We start from the raw sequence: 14615 nt of genomic DNA on the forward strand, positions 1-14615 counted from the left end.
ATACAACAGATACAATGAGATGATTTGGATCACATATATTTACGTGATAAATGGTCTAACAAAAATCTAAATGAGAATCTGTGGCAAGACTTGAATACTGATATTCAGGAGTGGCTGTGCCTAACATTTATTTGTTAAAAATAGGTAAACTGCTGATTCTTTCGATTATTTATTTTATGAGACAGACCAGCGTGTCTCATAAAATTCTATAAAAATACATTAAGTTTTGTTGTTGGAATATGAATGAATGCTTACATTTTTAACGGGTGTGAATAAACAGTAGAGGGCGCACTTGTCCTTGAATTTGGAAGGGGGCGAGTTCTCTGTTATTAAGTTATTTTATTTTGACAGGTACAGCTTGACGGAACGACGACTTCCTGCCTGTACTTTGAAACGAACCGGATGAGCGGTTTACGCAGAGTCGTGTGTGTGACAGGAACGACGACGTCAGGCAGCTCAGACCGTGTCGGCTGAATCCAGAGGGACCGTCCGAGAGATAACGCGGTAAATAATCATAATTTATGTCTTCTTTGACGGTAGAAACCGCTTTATTAAAACCGAATGAAGTTGAATCCGAAATATTTCATCAAGCTTTGCGGCTGCCGCTGCTTCCTGTATCTGTGTGCAGGCTGTTTATTTTTTTTCTTCTACATGTTGGTTTGTTGTGATGAGGTTTAGCCACACTGGACGTATTTACACTCATTCTAGTGACTTTAGCCTTGAATTTCGTCCAGTGTGTGAAAACAGGGTTTATGACACAAAGGTCAATTATCTAATACTGGCTTTGTAGCTTCGTAGCTAATGTGGCTAACTTAGCATTTTTACAGCCCAGCTGCTCTTGATGGCTGATGTGTTGGCGCTGATCTACTCAGTCGTGCTGCAGTTTTATCTGAATGCTTTCTGTACAAAGGAACTTCCGGATGATATTTTAATGTACCCTTTTTAGGTTGTTTTTGGTTACCTATAGATACCTCTAGATCTATAACCACTCAGCAGTGGTCAAAGTAGAGATGGATCAATAACACCCCATAATTGTTTAAAGGTTTTGCAACACCACTTGCATTGTGTAAAAGTGAAAGTTTACATCGTCCTAGAACGGTTGACAAAACGCAAAAGTTTTGTCAACAGCAAAATCCACAATGGAACAATAAAGGTCTCAGTGGAACAGCAGAAGATGCAGCAACAAGAACCACGACTCGACAGCAAAAAATCTCAAGCTATCAACAAAAGCTGCAACGCAACAGCAAAACGCCACAATGGAAGTTATCTTATGCTGACATAACTTCCATTGTGACCTTTGGTTGTTGTGGCTCTTGGATTTTGTTGACCTTCCAGAGGTCTGCTCCCTCCAAGGTTGTCCAGTGTTCTATGATATAAATTCTTGACCTAGTGGCTTTCTTCCTCCATCCTCATCACGTCTGTCATCACCATCTCGTTCCTCTCCTTCCGGTTATTCTTGGACCAGAACTGAGGTTCTTCTTCCATTTCTAGACCAGTTCTTTCTGTCTGGACCCTGCTCTTCTTTTGTGTTGCAGACGACTGATGGCTTGGTCAACCACAGATCGTGCTTTCCTATTCCGGCCTGTCAGAATGTTCGTGTTCCTTATAGTCTGGTCAGTGCACTCTATCAAGTCAAGAATTAGATAGTCTTTTCTTGCTTGTAGCCCAAAGTTATGGGTTGACAAAGACTCAATGCTATGTCTGGTACTGGTGGTAAAATAAAGACAGAGGGGGTTCTCAAAACACCCCTCACCAAGGACTTATACCTGCCTGTCGAAATAGACCTTATGCACATTATAAATTGCTTTAGATGCTACTATCTACAGTCTTCCTCGTCTCCATTCTTGGGCCAAAGACAATTAATGGCGCTTCTGAAATTGGCTGCTTTGCAGATGCCAGCCGATCTTGTATCAGGTAGCATTGCGACTAGGTACCGGTATTTCAGAAAAGGCTCATTTTTCCCAAATACGTTTGAGAAAAATTATTTGGAGAAATCAGCGAATAGGTGGGATACACCGCAGTGCAAAACCGCAATGGGAGATGTGGCTGCCATTTGGGTCGAAACAAAAACTGATCTGTGTAATAAAAACCTGTAGAAGTGTTGATAGTCATGAGGAAGTGTGGATTCAGTTGTTGAACAGTTAGTTGGAACCTAGGTTCCCAACAATATAACAGCCGTAGCTCATGTCCGTATGAGTTACTCATTACATTTTCTCTGATTGTCAGACAGCAGAGTAGGTTGCCATGGTTTCTGATTAGATCTGGACAGCTTCCCAGTTTCAGTTTCAAGATAAAAATCCTAACATCAATGAACATTATTAATGTTTTCTTAGGTTACTATTACTTGATTTATTTTTAGCCTCCTCCGATTAGTTTGCTACAGAACAGAGGAATAATTAGCAGCTGTGAGGAAGTTGCAAAAATTTCTGCCTAGAATGTTTAACACTTTGCTGTAGAAACGGAACTATGAACTTTCTAAATTCCTCTTAAACATTAGACTGTGTGTTTGTAAGATGCTTGACCGAGTTTGTAGAGCGACTCGACCTTGAGCCACGGATCTGTAGCACAGCTTGCATGACATCCTGTTCTTTTGCCTCACAGGCAAAATACCTCCAAACAACGCTAACGTGACTCTGTGTCATAGAGCCCAGCAGACATAAATGCTGCCCCTAATATAAAAATGACCATTACCATTAAGTACTGCAGTTGTACTGCTTAACAGAACACAATATTTGCATTTAATTATAGTTTTGAAGATATTGACGCTCTTATGGAAACAATTGTGTAAAAAAAAAAAAAGGGAAAAATGTCAAAGTACAATTTCCAGTTTATCTAGGGTGTCAGAATTTTTGACTATTCCGAACGGGGGTGGGTGAGATTCGCCTGGAGTTTCTTAAGGCTTTGGAAGTTGCAGGGTTGTGTTGGCTGACGCGACTCTGCAACATTGCATGGACATCGGGGGCAGTTCCCCTGGATTGGTAGACTGGGATGGTGGTCCCCCTGTTCAAAAAGGGGGACCGGAAGGTGTGCTCCAATTACAGGGGGGTCTCACTCTTAAGGGTGAGAAGCTCGGTCATCCGGGAGGGACTCGGAGTAGAGCCGCTGCTCCTTCACTTCGAGAGGAGCCAGTTGAGGCTCGGGTATCTGGTCAGGATGCCTCCTGGACAACCAGATTTAACGATGGGTGGAAACAACTCAAATTTTTCTTTGAGCCAGTAACATTCCTCCATCCATCCCAGGGTTTCTAAGGCTTTTTATGATGGCACCAGCTAAAACTCCACCTCTTTTAATAACACTGCTGCCTCCGTGTGTGAAGTTCTGACCAGAAAGAGTAAAGTGTGTAGCAACCTGATAAGTAACAAAGAGATGAAATGGTTCTGGCCCACCTGAACCAGCTGGACCTCACCTGTTTCACCTCTGAACACAAACTGCACAGCTGAGTCATGTGGGAATGCGCTCGCAGCCCCTGCAGCGACCCGATGTGTGAGCACGCTCGCAACGAAAAGAGGAACCTGCTGCCATCGGCGTCACTCAACCTCCAAGACCTCGTCAGCCTTTACGGTTTCTCCGTTCTTCACTCAGGAGCAGAATGTGTGCAAACAGCTGCGTTTCACTGTGTGGGTGAGTGTGTTTAGTCAGCAGCAATCAGCTGACTGGCTGTTGGTTTCTAGCAATGTTTATTTAAAGCAACATGCTGTCAGCCAGCATAACATCAAACAGCAGTGTGTGTGTATGTATGTGCGAGAATAAAGGAAGAACATGTGGGGGTTGGGAGATGAGAGTGCGGCGCGGGGACAGAGCTAATCTGAGGGAAGAAGGCGGGAGATGCTCCCATTATTTGGATGCAGATCCAGCATGCAGCAGTTTCAGGTTCACTGGCGGTAGCTGGAGCAGCTCCAGGCTCTTCTCTGGCTGCATGCTGTGGCCGTCAGAGAGGAGGAAGCACAGCACAGTGCAGTTGTTCAGCCATGTTCCAACGGCTGGATCTGTGTCAATCCTGGCCCAGCGGTCGGAATTCTGCCGTTCCTGGCGTTTCACCGACCACTATCGACACCTGATGGTATTTCCAGCCTTGTCTCCATTCGCCACACAAATGCAACGCAATAAAGCATTAATGCACACTTTGTCAATAACCAACAAGCTAATTATGATGCGTTACACCCAACTATGAAGTTTACAGTTAATGTATTTTCCATAATGCGACTCAAGGATAGAGAAGAAGCCCCATCACATAGATGACAGATTCTAGGATTGTGGTCATCCTGACCACCATGACACAGCCACCTCTATGCTGCACCGTCGGGTTCAGGTTCTCCTTGTTCAGCTTCCATGAAAGTTAAAGGTGTTCATCCTGTTGCTGATTGGACAGAGCTTTCTTCTGAACTGTAGCCAGAAATAGCTGTGGGGTATCAGGCTTTTTAATGTCTTCTTTCCATCTCTATTCAGATTGAACTTGCTTGGACAGCTGAATCTGGACGTATTAGCAGATGTTTCGAACGTCCCCCCCACCGTCAATGTTGCCAAACTTAGTCTGGGCTACTGGCATCACCCAGGAGATGGCATGTCTGATGCTTTTGCAGATGGATCTTAAGGTGCCTTTGATGACTTTGCAATCTCTCTGCATCCAGGCCTGAGTGGGTGCCACGCCCATAGACATGGGAGCATCGGAATGTTAGAACATCCTGCTCCGTCGATTCGGATCTGCTGCTCCTTCTTTCCGCGACATTGTCTGCAGTGTTCAGTTTCTCTCCCAGCATCTGTTCCATATGCTGGGTATTCTGCTTCCTCTTTGATTATGAATAATCCAGCTGTTATGCAACAAAGCCCAGTTTTCAGCAGGATAAACAGCGACCGCTTGAGAGAAACTAATATTAATATAATTCTGTCGTTGTTTCCCAGTAACTACAGCGAAGGAACTGAAAATCAGCCTCATTAGCAGATTTTTTGTGAACGCAGCTGATACGTACTTCCTGTCTCCTGCTGTGGGTTCTCTACCAGGACACAGTCATGGACTGAGCCTCAGCAGTGACCATACTATTCATCAAATGAAGTTTTAGCCTAAAAAGTTGACAACAATAAACAATTTTCACCTTGTTTTTGGACAAAGTGATCATGTCATGTTAGTGACATGTTATGTTTTCCTCACTCTTCTCCCCCCACACTTTTCAAGTTTTCCCATCACTTTCAGTGAGCATTTGAGTCACTAAAATCTGCTAGCATAGCATAGAATTTCTTCTATGGTTATTGGGCAGAATATTATCTATTCCTCATTTTTCGTGTTTTGTCATTTTATAAAATGTATGTTTTCCCTAACTTGACCATTGGTGTGCATCGCTGACTAAAAGGTTGGGTATGCTGACAATAAAGTGCTATATTTAATGGAGGTTTATACTAAAGTGCTAATCATAAAGATTAGTTTGGCTAGCACTAATGTGCTATATCGTCACTATTTAACAGAAGCTTATGCTAATGTGCTAATCATAAACACCACTAACAGTAAAGTGCTACTTTGTCACAGTGTTTAGCGGAAACAGAAGCGATGACATGAATCATAAGTTTTGGTTCAGCTAGCACTAAAGTGCTATACAGTACTGATATTTAGCAGAAGCTAATTATAAACATTAGTTTTGCTAATGCTAACGCACTATATGTCACTATATTTAGTGAAAGCTATTGTGCTACTCATAAATATTAGTTAAGCTAGCGCTAAATTGCCAACTTCAATTCACACTATATTTGCTTTGAACAACTTAAACCCTAGAACACCAATTTAATTTTGACATAATTTATGTGCTATACAATGCCTGTAGACATTGTATTTATGTTTGTTTTGTTCTCTACTTTCTGTGTTTTGTTATATTTTTTGTTTCTGTATGTTTCCTGGTTGAAGTAAAGTTACTGGGGGATAAAAAAAAAGAAGAAAATTAATGGACCTGCTGCGTTAAAACTTGAACACAGATGTCAAACTTTATTCAACGGGAAGTTTACAAAACAACCAAGTAAATTGGCGCGTTAGTATTTATGCTGAAAAATGAACTCGGGAAGCGAAGTTTTTTTTCTCAAACTTAGCAAAAGTGCTAAACAAAAACTAATGTTTATTTTGTGTTGTAATCCCATGAGTCTGATACTATCATCATCAGCTGAAGGGCATTCAGATCCTTAGCATGTTGCTACGGATCTGAGGCATCTCTGTGTCTTCCAGACTGTGTGAAGGTTTCCCAGACATCGCTGTCCCATCCTGTGTGTGGGATGTCTTCTGAGCTGCTGGTAGATCTGGGTGACGACGCTGCAACTGCACAGTTAGGACAGCTGAAGCTCTCCACCCTAGAGGACCAGCAGTGGCCGCCTGATGAGTCCTCACTTAGCAAATCAGGTGAGACAGACGTCCAGGTTTTTCTCCTCTGGTGGTGTTTTATCTCTCAGCTGTATTAACGTGTGGCTCCATGTGTTTCAGAGACGGAGAATTCCCAGGGCTTCGACCCCGGCTCTCCCCACCTGCCCTGGGACCATCCGTTCTACGACATAGCCAGGCATCAGATCATTGAGGTTGCAGGTAGGCTCTTTAATATTAAACTTCTGCTTGTTTGTTTCTGCTACAGTAAAGTGTGTGTAATATTGATGCTGTTTGATCTGGGTGTGTAGGCGATGACAACTTTGGCAGGAAGGTGATAGTGTTCAGCGCCTGCAGGTTGCCGCCGCAGCATCAGCTCGACCATCAGAAGCTGCTGATGTAAGTAACCCTGCACATCAACGCCGTTTAATGATGCGTCCATTTTTACTACCAGGTTGAAACTTACCAGAAATGTTTCAGTCTGGAATTTAATTCAAGTGTTTCAAGGTCTGGAAACGTATCTCTATACTTTCCACATCAAATTGTCTAAGAATTGCATCCATCTGTCCATCCATCTATTTCTATGTCCAGTGTGGACATCATTGGCTGAGACAGATCTGATTGGTTTGGTTTTTCTGTCCAGTCTTCACTGAATATTACTGGTTTCATTTTACCCTTGAAACTAAGATGGCTGAATCAGATCCCTACTGAATAAAATTCTATTGATTGTCTCCCTGATTGATGCCGAAGTGGTTTCTCACCTCCAGGTACCTTAAAGCCACTCTGGATCAGTACGTAGAGAGCGACTACACACTGATCTACTTCCATCATGGGCTGACCAGTGAAAACAAGCCTTCATTCGGCTGGCTTCGAGAAGCATACAAGGAGTTCGACCGGAAGTAGGTTCACTGGCTTAAAGGAATCCCTGCAGAGGTTCACAGGAAGTTCTTACACACCATCACCAGAAAACATCTAGTCGGGCTCCAACATTCTGGAACAGCCTTCAGTTTGAGTTCAGGGTTTTTCAGGCCTTTATAAGCATGGAGAAAATAAAGAAGATGGAAAAGATTTGTAATTACAAATCTATCTGCCATTATTTGATGGTGAGCTGTCATATTTTATATATTGAAATGAATCTAATGTACTGAGAAGCCCATCTGTAGATCCAGAGCTCCTAAATCTAAACAATAAAACCCCAACAACAAACTGAGACAATCCTTTGGTTGCATCCTGCTAACCCTGGTTCTCTTTATGACTGTGTGTTTAGAAACAAGTTCCTCAGTAAAAAGTGAGAAAGACTTGGTGACAAATAAAGTCAGGTCCACCTACTGAGACAGAATGCTGAGTTTAAATCTGCTGGTTGTGTTTTCAGGTATAAGAAGAACATCAAGGCTCTGTACATCGTCCATCCCACCATGTTCATCAAGACTCTGCTGATCCTCTTCAAACCAGTCATCAGGTTGGATTTGTAGGGAAAGATTTAAAACTGGGACTTAAGAAGAAAAATAGCGTGATAACCAAAGGGATGAGAACGTAGAAATTTGTAAAATGATAAATGATATCACCAAGTTGTCATATGGTCAATATTTTAGAGAAAATTTGTGTACTGCCCTCTGCTGGTGAGAAGCTTTGTTGCTATGATGCGCCTTGTTCTAGTGTTTTGAATTCAAAGTATATAAGCCAGTGCTTGGTCTTACTAAAAATTGGGAGGCTAAAAGCCGCAATGAATTTTAGCTTAAAGGTTTCCACACTTATCCAGACAGTTTAATGCAGCTCTGCTCTGTATATGAATCACTTTCCATGCGTTGACCAGTGAGTGAATATTTTGTGATGGTGTCTCTCTCTGTCCTGGTTGTAGTTTTAAGTTTGGCAGGAAGATTAACTACGTGAGCTACCTGAGTGAGCTGGAGGACGTGGTCAAGTGTGACCAGCTGGTCATCCCAACCCGTGTCAGAGAGTAAGAACTGACTGGCATTAGAACCCTCTGCAGACATTTGAATCTGGTTCTTCATCCCAAACTGAGCGTGTTTACGTCTGATCTGGATCAGGTATGACAACAAACTGAGAGCATCTCTGAAGCCCAGCTCGCTGCCCTCCATGTCTCCTCCTCATAGCCCCCCACTGCCCGAGCAGCTGTTTGGAGTTTCACTAGTCATGTAAGTTCACAACGCAGAATCTCTGCTTTTTCTGTCTGCAGATGAATGTTTTTTGATTTTGCTCATGGCTGACTTTTTTTGTTTTGTGTTCTAGGCTGAGACAGAAGGATCCAGATAATCATCTAGTTCCTGTAGTGATGAGAGACACGATTAGCTTCCTGTCAGAACAAGGTAACGCAAGAAATGGAGTGCTGTGTGTCTCATGTGGTGGAACAGACAATGCTGCTGTCTGAACAGGCAGCCGATGGTTGTTGGTCTGTAAAACAGACATTGAAAACCTTTGCTTCCTGTTCTCTGCTCTGTTCCTGTCAGGTTTGGATATTGAGGGGATCTTCAGGCGGTCCGCCAATGTGACTCTGGTGAAGGAGGTCCAACTCAAGTACAACTCTGGTACGAGTGGCAGGTCTTGGTGGCCAACTTTAAGTGAACCACCCCACTCCTCAGCCATGTCTTTTAAAGCTGGAGTGAACTGAGAAATCAGCTGATTTTTAGCTCTGATTAGGGGCCAACTGGTTGGAAACGCATGAATAAATCCACACCTTTTGGGGTTAAGCTATTCCAAAATGGCTGTGTTAAACCCTGATAAAAGATTCTAAAGACAAGTTCAAACATCCAAGAATTTGTTTCTAATATTCAGTTATTTTATAGTTCTTAAACAGAAATCAGAATCGGCTAAAACTGGTATCTGGACATCTGAGCATTACAAAAATCAGAGATCAGAAATTTGCCAGAAAACTTTGATTGAACCAAGATCTACTGACAAACGGTAATCTGCGGCTGTAGTTATAATGTTGTAGATCACTTTTTAATGTTGAGAATTTGTATTGATTGTCGTCTTCTGACTGTGATTTAGGAGCCACAGTGAACTTCAGAGACATGGAGGACGTTCACCTGGCCGCTGTCATACTAAAGACGTTTCTTCGAGAGCTTCCTGAGCCTCTGCTGACCTACCAGCTCTACAATGACATTGTCAATTTCACATGTAAGTTCAAGACTTGTTGTTAGAATGAGGATAAATCAATCTAATCCCTTATTCTCTGGAGGGCGACAGACTAGAAAGGAATCCCAGAAGCTTATTTTCAGTCTAAAATGTTTTCAGGACTTTGTTGCTTTTTGTGGAAACGGCTCAAAATCCAGCTTTTCTTACTAATTTTGCTCTTTACTCTTTCCTCCCAAAGGGTTGCAGCAACCAGTTGTAATGTTTAAGGAATAGACAGATTTGCTGGATACTTCCAATGAGTTTGATGGTTTCTTTGGTTTGTTCAGCTGTATCCAGTGATAATCAGGCAGAAGTAATGAAAACTTTGGTGGAGTCTCTTCCAGAGGAGAACTACGCCTCACTGCGGTACCTCATCACATTCCTGGCTCGGGTACAACAACACACTCTGAGAACAGTTCCACTTCAGTCCACCAGCTCCCACTAACGTGCGTTTCTTTTTCCAGGTGTCAGCCAACAGTGAAGTGAATAAGATGACCAACAGCAACCTGGCTGTGGTGTTTGGCCCAAACCTGCTGTGGGGGCGGGACAATGCCATGTCGCTCAGTGCTATTGGGCCAATCAACAACTTCACCAGAACCCTGCTGGACCAGCAGCATCTGGTTTTCACCTAATTCCCTCTCCCCCTTCTTCTTCTTGAGGTCTTCCATGCAGCCTGTGTTGCCATGGAGACCTCCCTTCTCTGCAGCATTTAAACATGAGCGCCACCAATTGGGAAGGACCTCCTGTACCAACACCACAAACCGTGGACCAATCGCATGTTGTTTCTTCTCTCCAACTCGTCCACTAGCATTGTCCTGTTGATTACTCCGCCTGTAGGCTGCATTCCTGTGTCCATGTGAGTCAGGCATGAATGAGTGAGACTGCAAAGAATTATCTTGGTAACAAAAATATGGAACAAAAACCATGCATTTATTTGCTCTCTCTAAGGTAATGTCCCTCTTCTTGCTCCCCGTTCTTGATTGGTGCCAAAAAAAACTGCCTCACAAGGATGACCAAATGTCCTGTAGGAGAGTGATTTCTTAGCTGAAGTCAGGAGAGACCGTCAGAACGGAGGTGGAAGTTTGTGCGTCCGCGACGGACTCAGGTTTACCTAAATAATTGTGAACTCGGTACTGAAATTGTGTCGACAATCTTCGGAGTGCTGTGGTCAAAGGAAGCGGTCGGGTGGCTTCGGTGTCATTTCTTGCAGATACCAAACCCGGCTGCTGGAGTAGAGTGTGGACTAGACCAAAAACATTTAACTAATTCTACCCTTGGATTTCTAGACCTTCTTCCCAGCCTGACATCATGTCGTTCTGTGGCTCGGTGACCACTTCAGTCAGCAGTATTAGGTGGTGGAGAAACTTCCTGTTTCCTAGTGGGACGCAAATTTATTATCGTCTTCATGTACTAGAGATGTTTTGTTTCCATAGCAATACACCAGTTAGTCCCGCGTTACTGTCATATTTCCTTATACAGTTGGCTTAAGTGATCTTTTTTGGTTGGTAATACTGTCTTGGTTTTTATAGTCTTCCAGCGCCAAGTTGGTAAACTTCAGGTTGTGAGTAGGGAAAGTACAGCTCACCCTCATCGCCCCCTAAAGACCAGACATGATTGGATGGTGTCGACCTTTCTTTTTAGACTTTTATTACTAATAGAAGCACGTTTTTTTTTTTGTTTTTTTTTTTTAGGTACATGACAGTAACTGCTTCTCATTCCAGCTGCCACAGAGGATCACCTTCAGTCCTACTGTAAGCAATACTTTCTACACGTTTTTCCTCATGTAGCATATTCAGCACGTTAATTACATGATGCTGTACGGATGTACGTCGTTAGTGTTTTTATTCCATGTGTTTGGGTTGCCTTATAACTCGTTTCATGCTGTGCCACCAATGGAGTTCATCCAAGTTGTACAATGTTTCTTTTGTTGTTTTTGTTTTTTAACTAAGTGCATACGGTTTTAAATCTCCACATATGCCTTAGTGGATTGCCCTCTTCCTTCAAGACAGCGGCTCCTTGCCTGCAGTTGAGCGTTGAGGTCCAGAATCCTGGCTGGTCTTTTTTAAATTATTATTATTTTTTGGCCTACCATGTTTGACCTGATTAAATTTCCACCAAAACACAATTTTCTTCATAACTTTACCTTCTAGTTTCAAGCCTATATTGTCTTTCAAGTTGGGTCCAGCGTGGTACCCCCTCTCTCCTTTGGGCTTCTGTTCACCATGTCCGTAACTTCAATTAAAATTTTAGTCTTCTGACTATTTGCAGATTAGCTTTTATTAGAGCAAAATCAAGCACTTCCACTCACGGTTTAAATGTTGTCGGACGTATCATGGCTGTTAAAAGACTTAATATTTCTTAACACTTAAGCGGTGTGAAGCAGAAGCGCCTACAATACCTGCCAACATGTTGCTCCAATTTTTTTTGGTTTTTATTATTATTTATGACCTGAGGCTTTATTGTTTTACATCGTGTTGGACTCTGAAGCTTTTATTATCCGTTTATTATGCAGCTCATCCAAAGTATTCAGTGTCAAAGTGAAATCTTCATACATTCTAACCAACAGTCCGTACAGAACCGATCGCCCGTCATGAATATGTCACCAAAATAATCTGCAACCTTTGAATATTTGTGATGTGACGTTGCTATGTTACCTAAAATGTTTGAAAAACGCCAAAAGATGGGAAATGTTCTGCTCGACTGGAGCTAAAAGAAAAAGCAGCAGCCGTTCCACCGGTGCCATGGTGACCGACATGCTCGTGTTGTGGAGCGTGTGTGTGTGACTGTGTGTAGAAGTCATTAATTCAATGGATTTGTTAGGTGTGTGTAATCAGGTGACCACGTTGTAACTCCAGCATGGTGATTTTTGGATTTGTTCTTATTTGATCTGTGATGTGAAACGTCTTTTAAAAGTGCTGTGTTCCTCAAAAGTCCACACACCCTGGCTAAAGTTCCATTCTTCATCTGTTTTATGTCCTTATTGCCCTTTTGACTGATTTCTAAACAGAAGTAAAGTCTCGTGAAAGGTGGAGAAATCATTTATACCGGTCTCTGAATTTCACCAGGGCGTATAGACTTTTGAAAACCGCAAAAAATTACTACAAAACAAGAAGAAAACCAAGTCGGAACAAGTTGTTTTTTTTTTTTAGAATTTATTGAAATAAATTCTGTTTGTGTGCTTGTGCCTTATTTGTGTTTTGCCAAGTGATTTTCCTCTTTACCCATCTTAAGTGACAGTGCGGCCATAGATTAAAATGACCAGAGCTGCATTCAGCAGAGCTTATGGTTTCCATGGAGATGGTAGCAGCGAAAAGCTCTGGTGGTTTGTTGAACACAGCTTGGCTGTAAAAAAAAAAAAAAAAAAAAGATTTCAGAATGGAGAACTTCATTTATCTACGTACAGAAACTGCAGCTGCTGAGAGGGTTACGCACTACGTTTTGATGGAAGCTGTACCATGTAGAGGTTCAAGGCCATCATGTTTACGTTTCTATAATGAGGATTGAAGAGGATTAATTATTCATCAGAAATGTCTGAAAAATAGATGCTGTTCTGTTCAGTGGGGATTTCATGAAGGCAGCTTTTGCGTGCATGGATTCTCCGTACCGCTCTTCCTCCTCGATTCTGTGATCGGTTGCAGACCCATTCATCTCCGGATCTTTGTACTGTAATTGTATTTGACAGTAAACGTCACAGCTGTGGGAGGAGGTGTAGGTTTGAACTTTGACCTCCAGGCGAACTTGTTGATAACTCTGTGATTCTATTTTCTTAACTGTGGTTTTCCATCCTTTTACTTTTCATACATAGCACTGTGGATCTTCACAGTGCTATATACGTATAATATATGATGTATAATATGATGTTGTATGATCCATGTATGTAAACGACCAATAAATGAATGGTGAAAAGAAACTTTGGATTTTGGTTTTGTTCACAAATTTCTTTATTTATTCACACTAAAACATTTACTCATGTAATCTTTATTTCAAAGCAGAAGAATTTAAGTCCTGACCTTCATCCAATAGAAGACCTTTGGAATAAATGAGTGACTCATCCAACATCAGTGTCTGACCTCACAAATGATCCCATTTGCCTTCCTGAACCTTATGGAACACACTTCCAGAAGAGTTGATGCTTAAAGGTCAACAAAATATTCAACCAAATGTTTTCAGGGTGGGATGTGAAAGTAGGTTGACTTTGGCATTATAGAGAATCTATTTCCAGATGTTTTCTCTCTTTAACATTTTAATGCACAAATATATGCTTCATTTTTGTTCTCTTACAGATGAGTATTTTCCAGCCCACGCTATATGCTGAATTCGCCACCAAGGGTTCCTGCAGCAGTTAGATTTAACTCTGCACTTTGACTGGACCAATCTGAAACCTTCACTTTGGTTCTTCTATTCACAGGAGAACTTTCGTGTGGCCTTTGAAACTTTCTTCTGCTGCACAGCCCAGCTGATGGCTGGATATTCTTCTTCAGGATTTTCTCCCAGAGAGGAGAATTCATGGTTACACCCAGACTACCAAACTATCACTCCACCATCACCGTATATGACCGCAGGGATGATGCGCTTTCTCAGACTCAGGTTAGTTTTGCTCCAGGTGTAACAGGACCCAATCGCTCCAGTTTTTTCTCATCAGTACACAGAATATTTCCTTCAAACATCTTGAGGATCGTCAAGATGTCTTTTGGTGAATATGAGATGGGCCTTTGTGACATTTTGGGTCAGCAGTGGTTCTGGTCCTGGAACTGTCCCACGGACAGGCCGTTTTCCCCCCAGTCTCTCTTGAATCATGACCTCTGACATTATCTGAGGCAGTGATTCCCTGCAGAGCTTTCCATGCTGTTCTGGGTTCAAAGCACAGATTACACCAGTGGTCAGAGTTATTTGGCTGGTCAAACTTGCCAAAAACCCAACAAAATAACAAAACCTGAAATTAAGAAAACATTTTTGCTAAATTAAATAAATAAAACTGACAATTAGAGGGAGGAAACTACCATTAACTGGACTATCGTACATTTATGAAACTAAAACATACTAAAATTATAGATATAATATCCTTCGTTTTTGTATTTATGAATCTGTTCATTCGTCTTTATAACTTATGTGATATTGATTCCCCCCACACACACACACACACACAGCC

The 14615-nt window shown here is 42.1% G+C and overlaps 1 protein-coding gene across 1 annotated transcript; it reads left to right on the forward strand.

The window, feature by feature from the left end:
• The first annotated feature begins 410 nt into the window (after positions 1 to 410).
• arhgap1 (Rho GTPase activating protein 1) lies at positions 411 to 13367 on the forward strand. The gene is made up of 13 exons (XM_005807817.2): positions 411 to 504; positions 6203 to 6373; positions 6455 to 6553; positions 6643 to 6730; positions 7099 to 7230; positions 7704 to 7790; positions 8190 to 8288; positions 8380 to 8487; positions 8582 to 8658; positions 8800 to 8877; positions 9341 to 9469; positions 9754 to 9857; positions 9931 to 13367. Exons 2-13 carry the CDS (start codon positions 6250 to 6252, stop codon positions 10096 to 10098), a joined length of 1293 nt encoding a protein of 430 aa, XP_005807874.1. The 5' UTR covers positions 411 to 504; positions 6203 to 6249; the 3' UTR covers positions 10099 to 13367.
• The last annotated feature ends 1248 nt before the right edge of the window (positions 13368 to 14615 follow it).

This window comes from Xiphophorus maculatus, chromosome 24 (assembly GCF_002775205.1).
Source record: "Xiphophorus maculatus strain JP 163 A chromosome 24, X_maculatus-5.0-male, whole genome shotgun sequence".
Classification (NCBI taxonomy): Eukaryota; Metazoa; Chordata; class Actinopteri; order Cyprinodontiformes; family Poeciliidae; genus Xiphophorus; species Xiphophorus maculatus.

Coding starts and splice junctions, on each gene's coding strand:
- arhgap1 (XM_005807817.2), top strand. CDS start 6,250: ATGTCTTCTGAGCTGCTGGTAGATCTGGGTGACGACGCTGCAACTGCA. Junction 8,289..8,379: donor ATCCCAACCCGTGTCAGAGA/GTAAGAACTGAC, acceptor GATCTGGATCAG/GTATGACAACAAACTGAGAG. Junction 9,858..9,930: donor TCATCACATTCCTGGCTCGG/GTACAACAACAC, acceptor TTCTTTTTCCAG/GTGTCAGCCAACAGTGAAGT.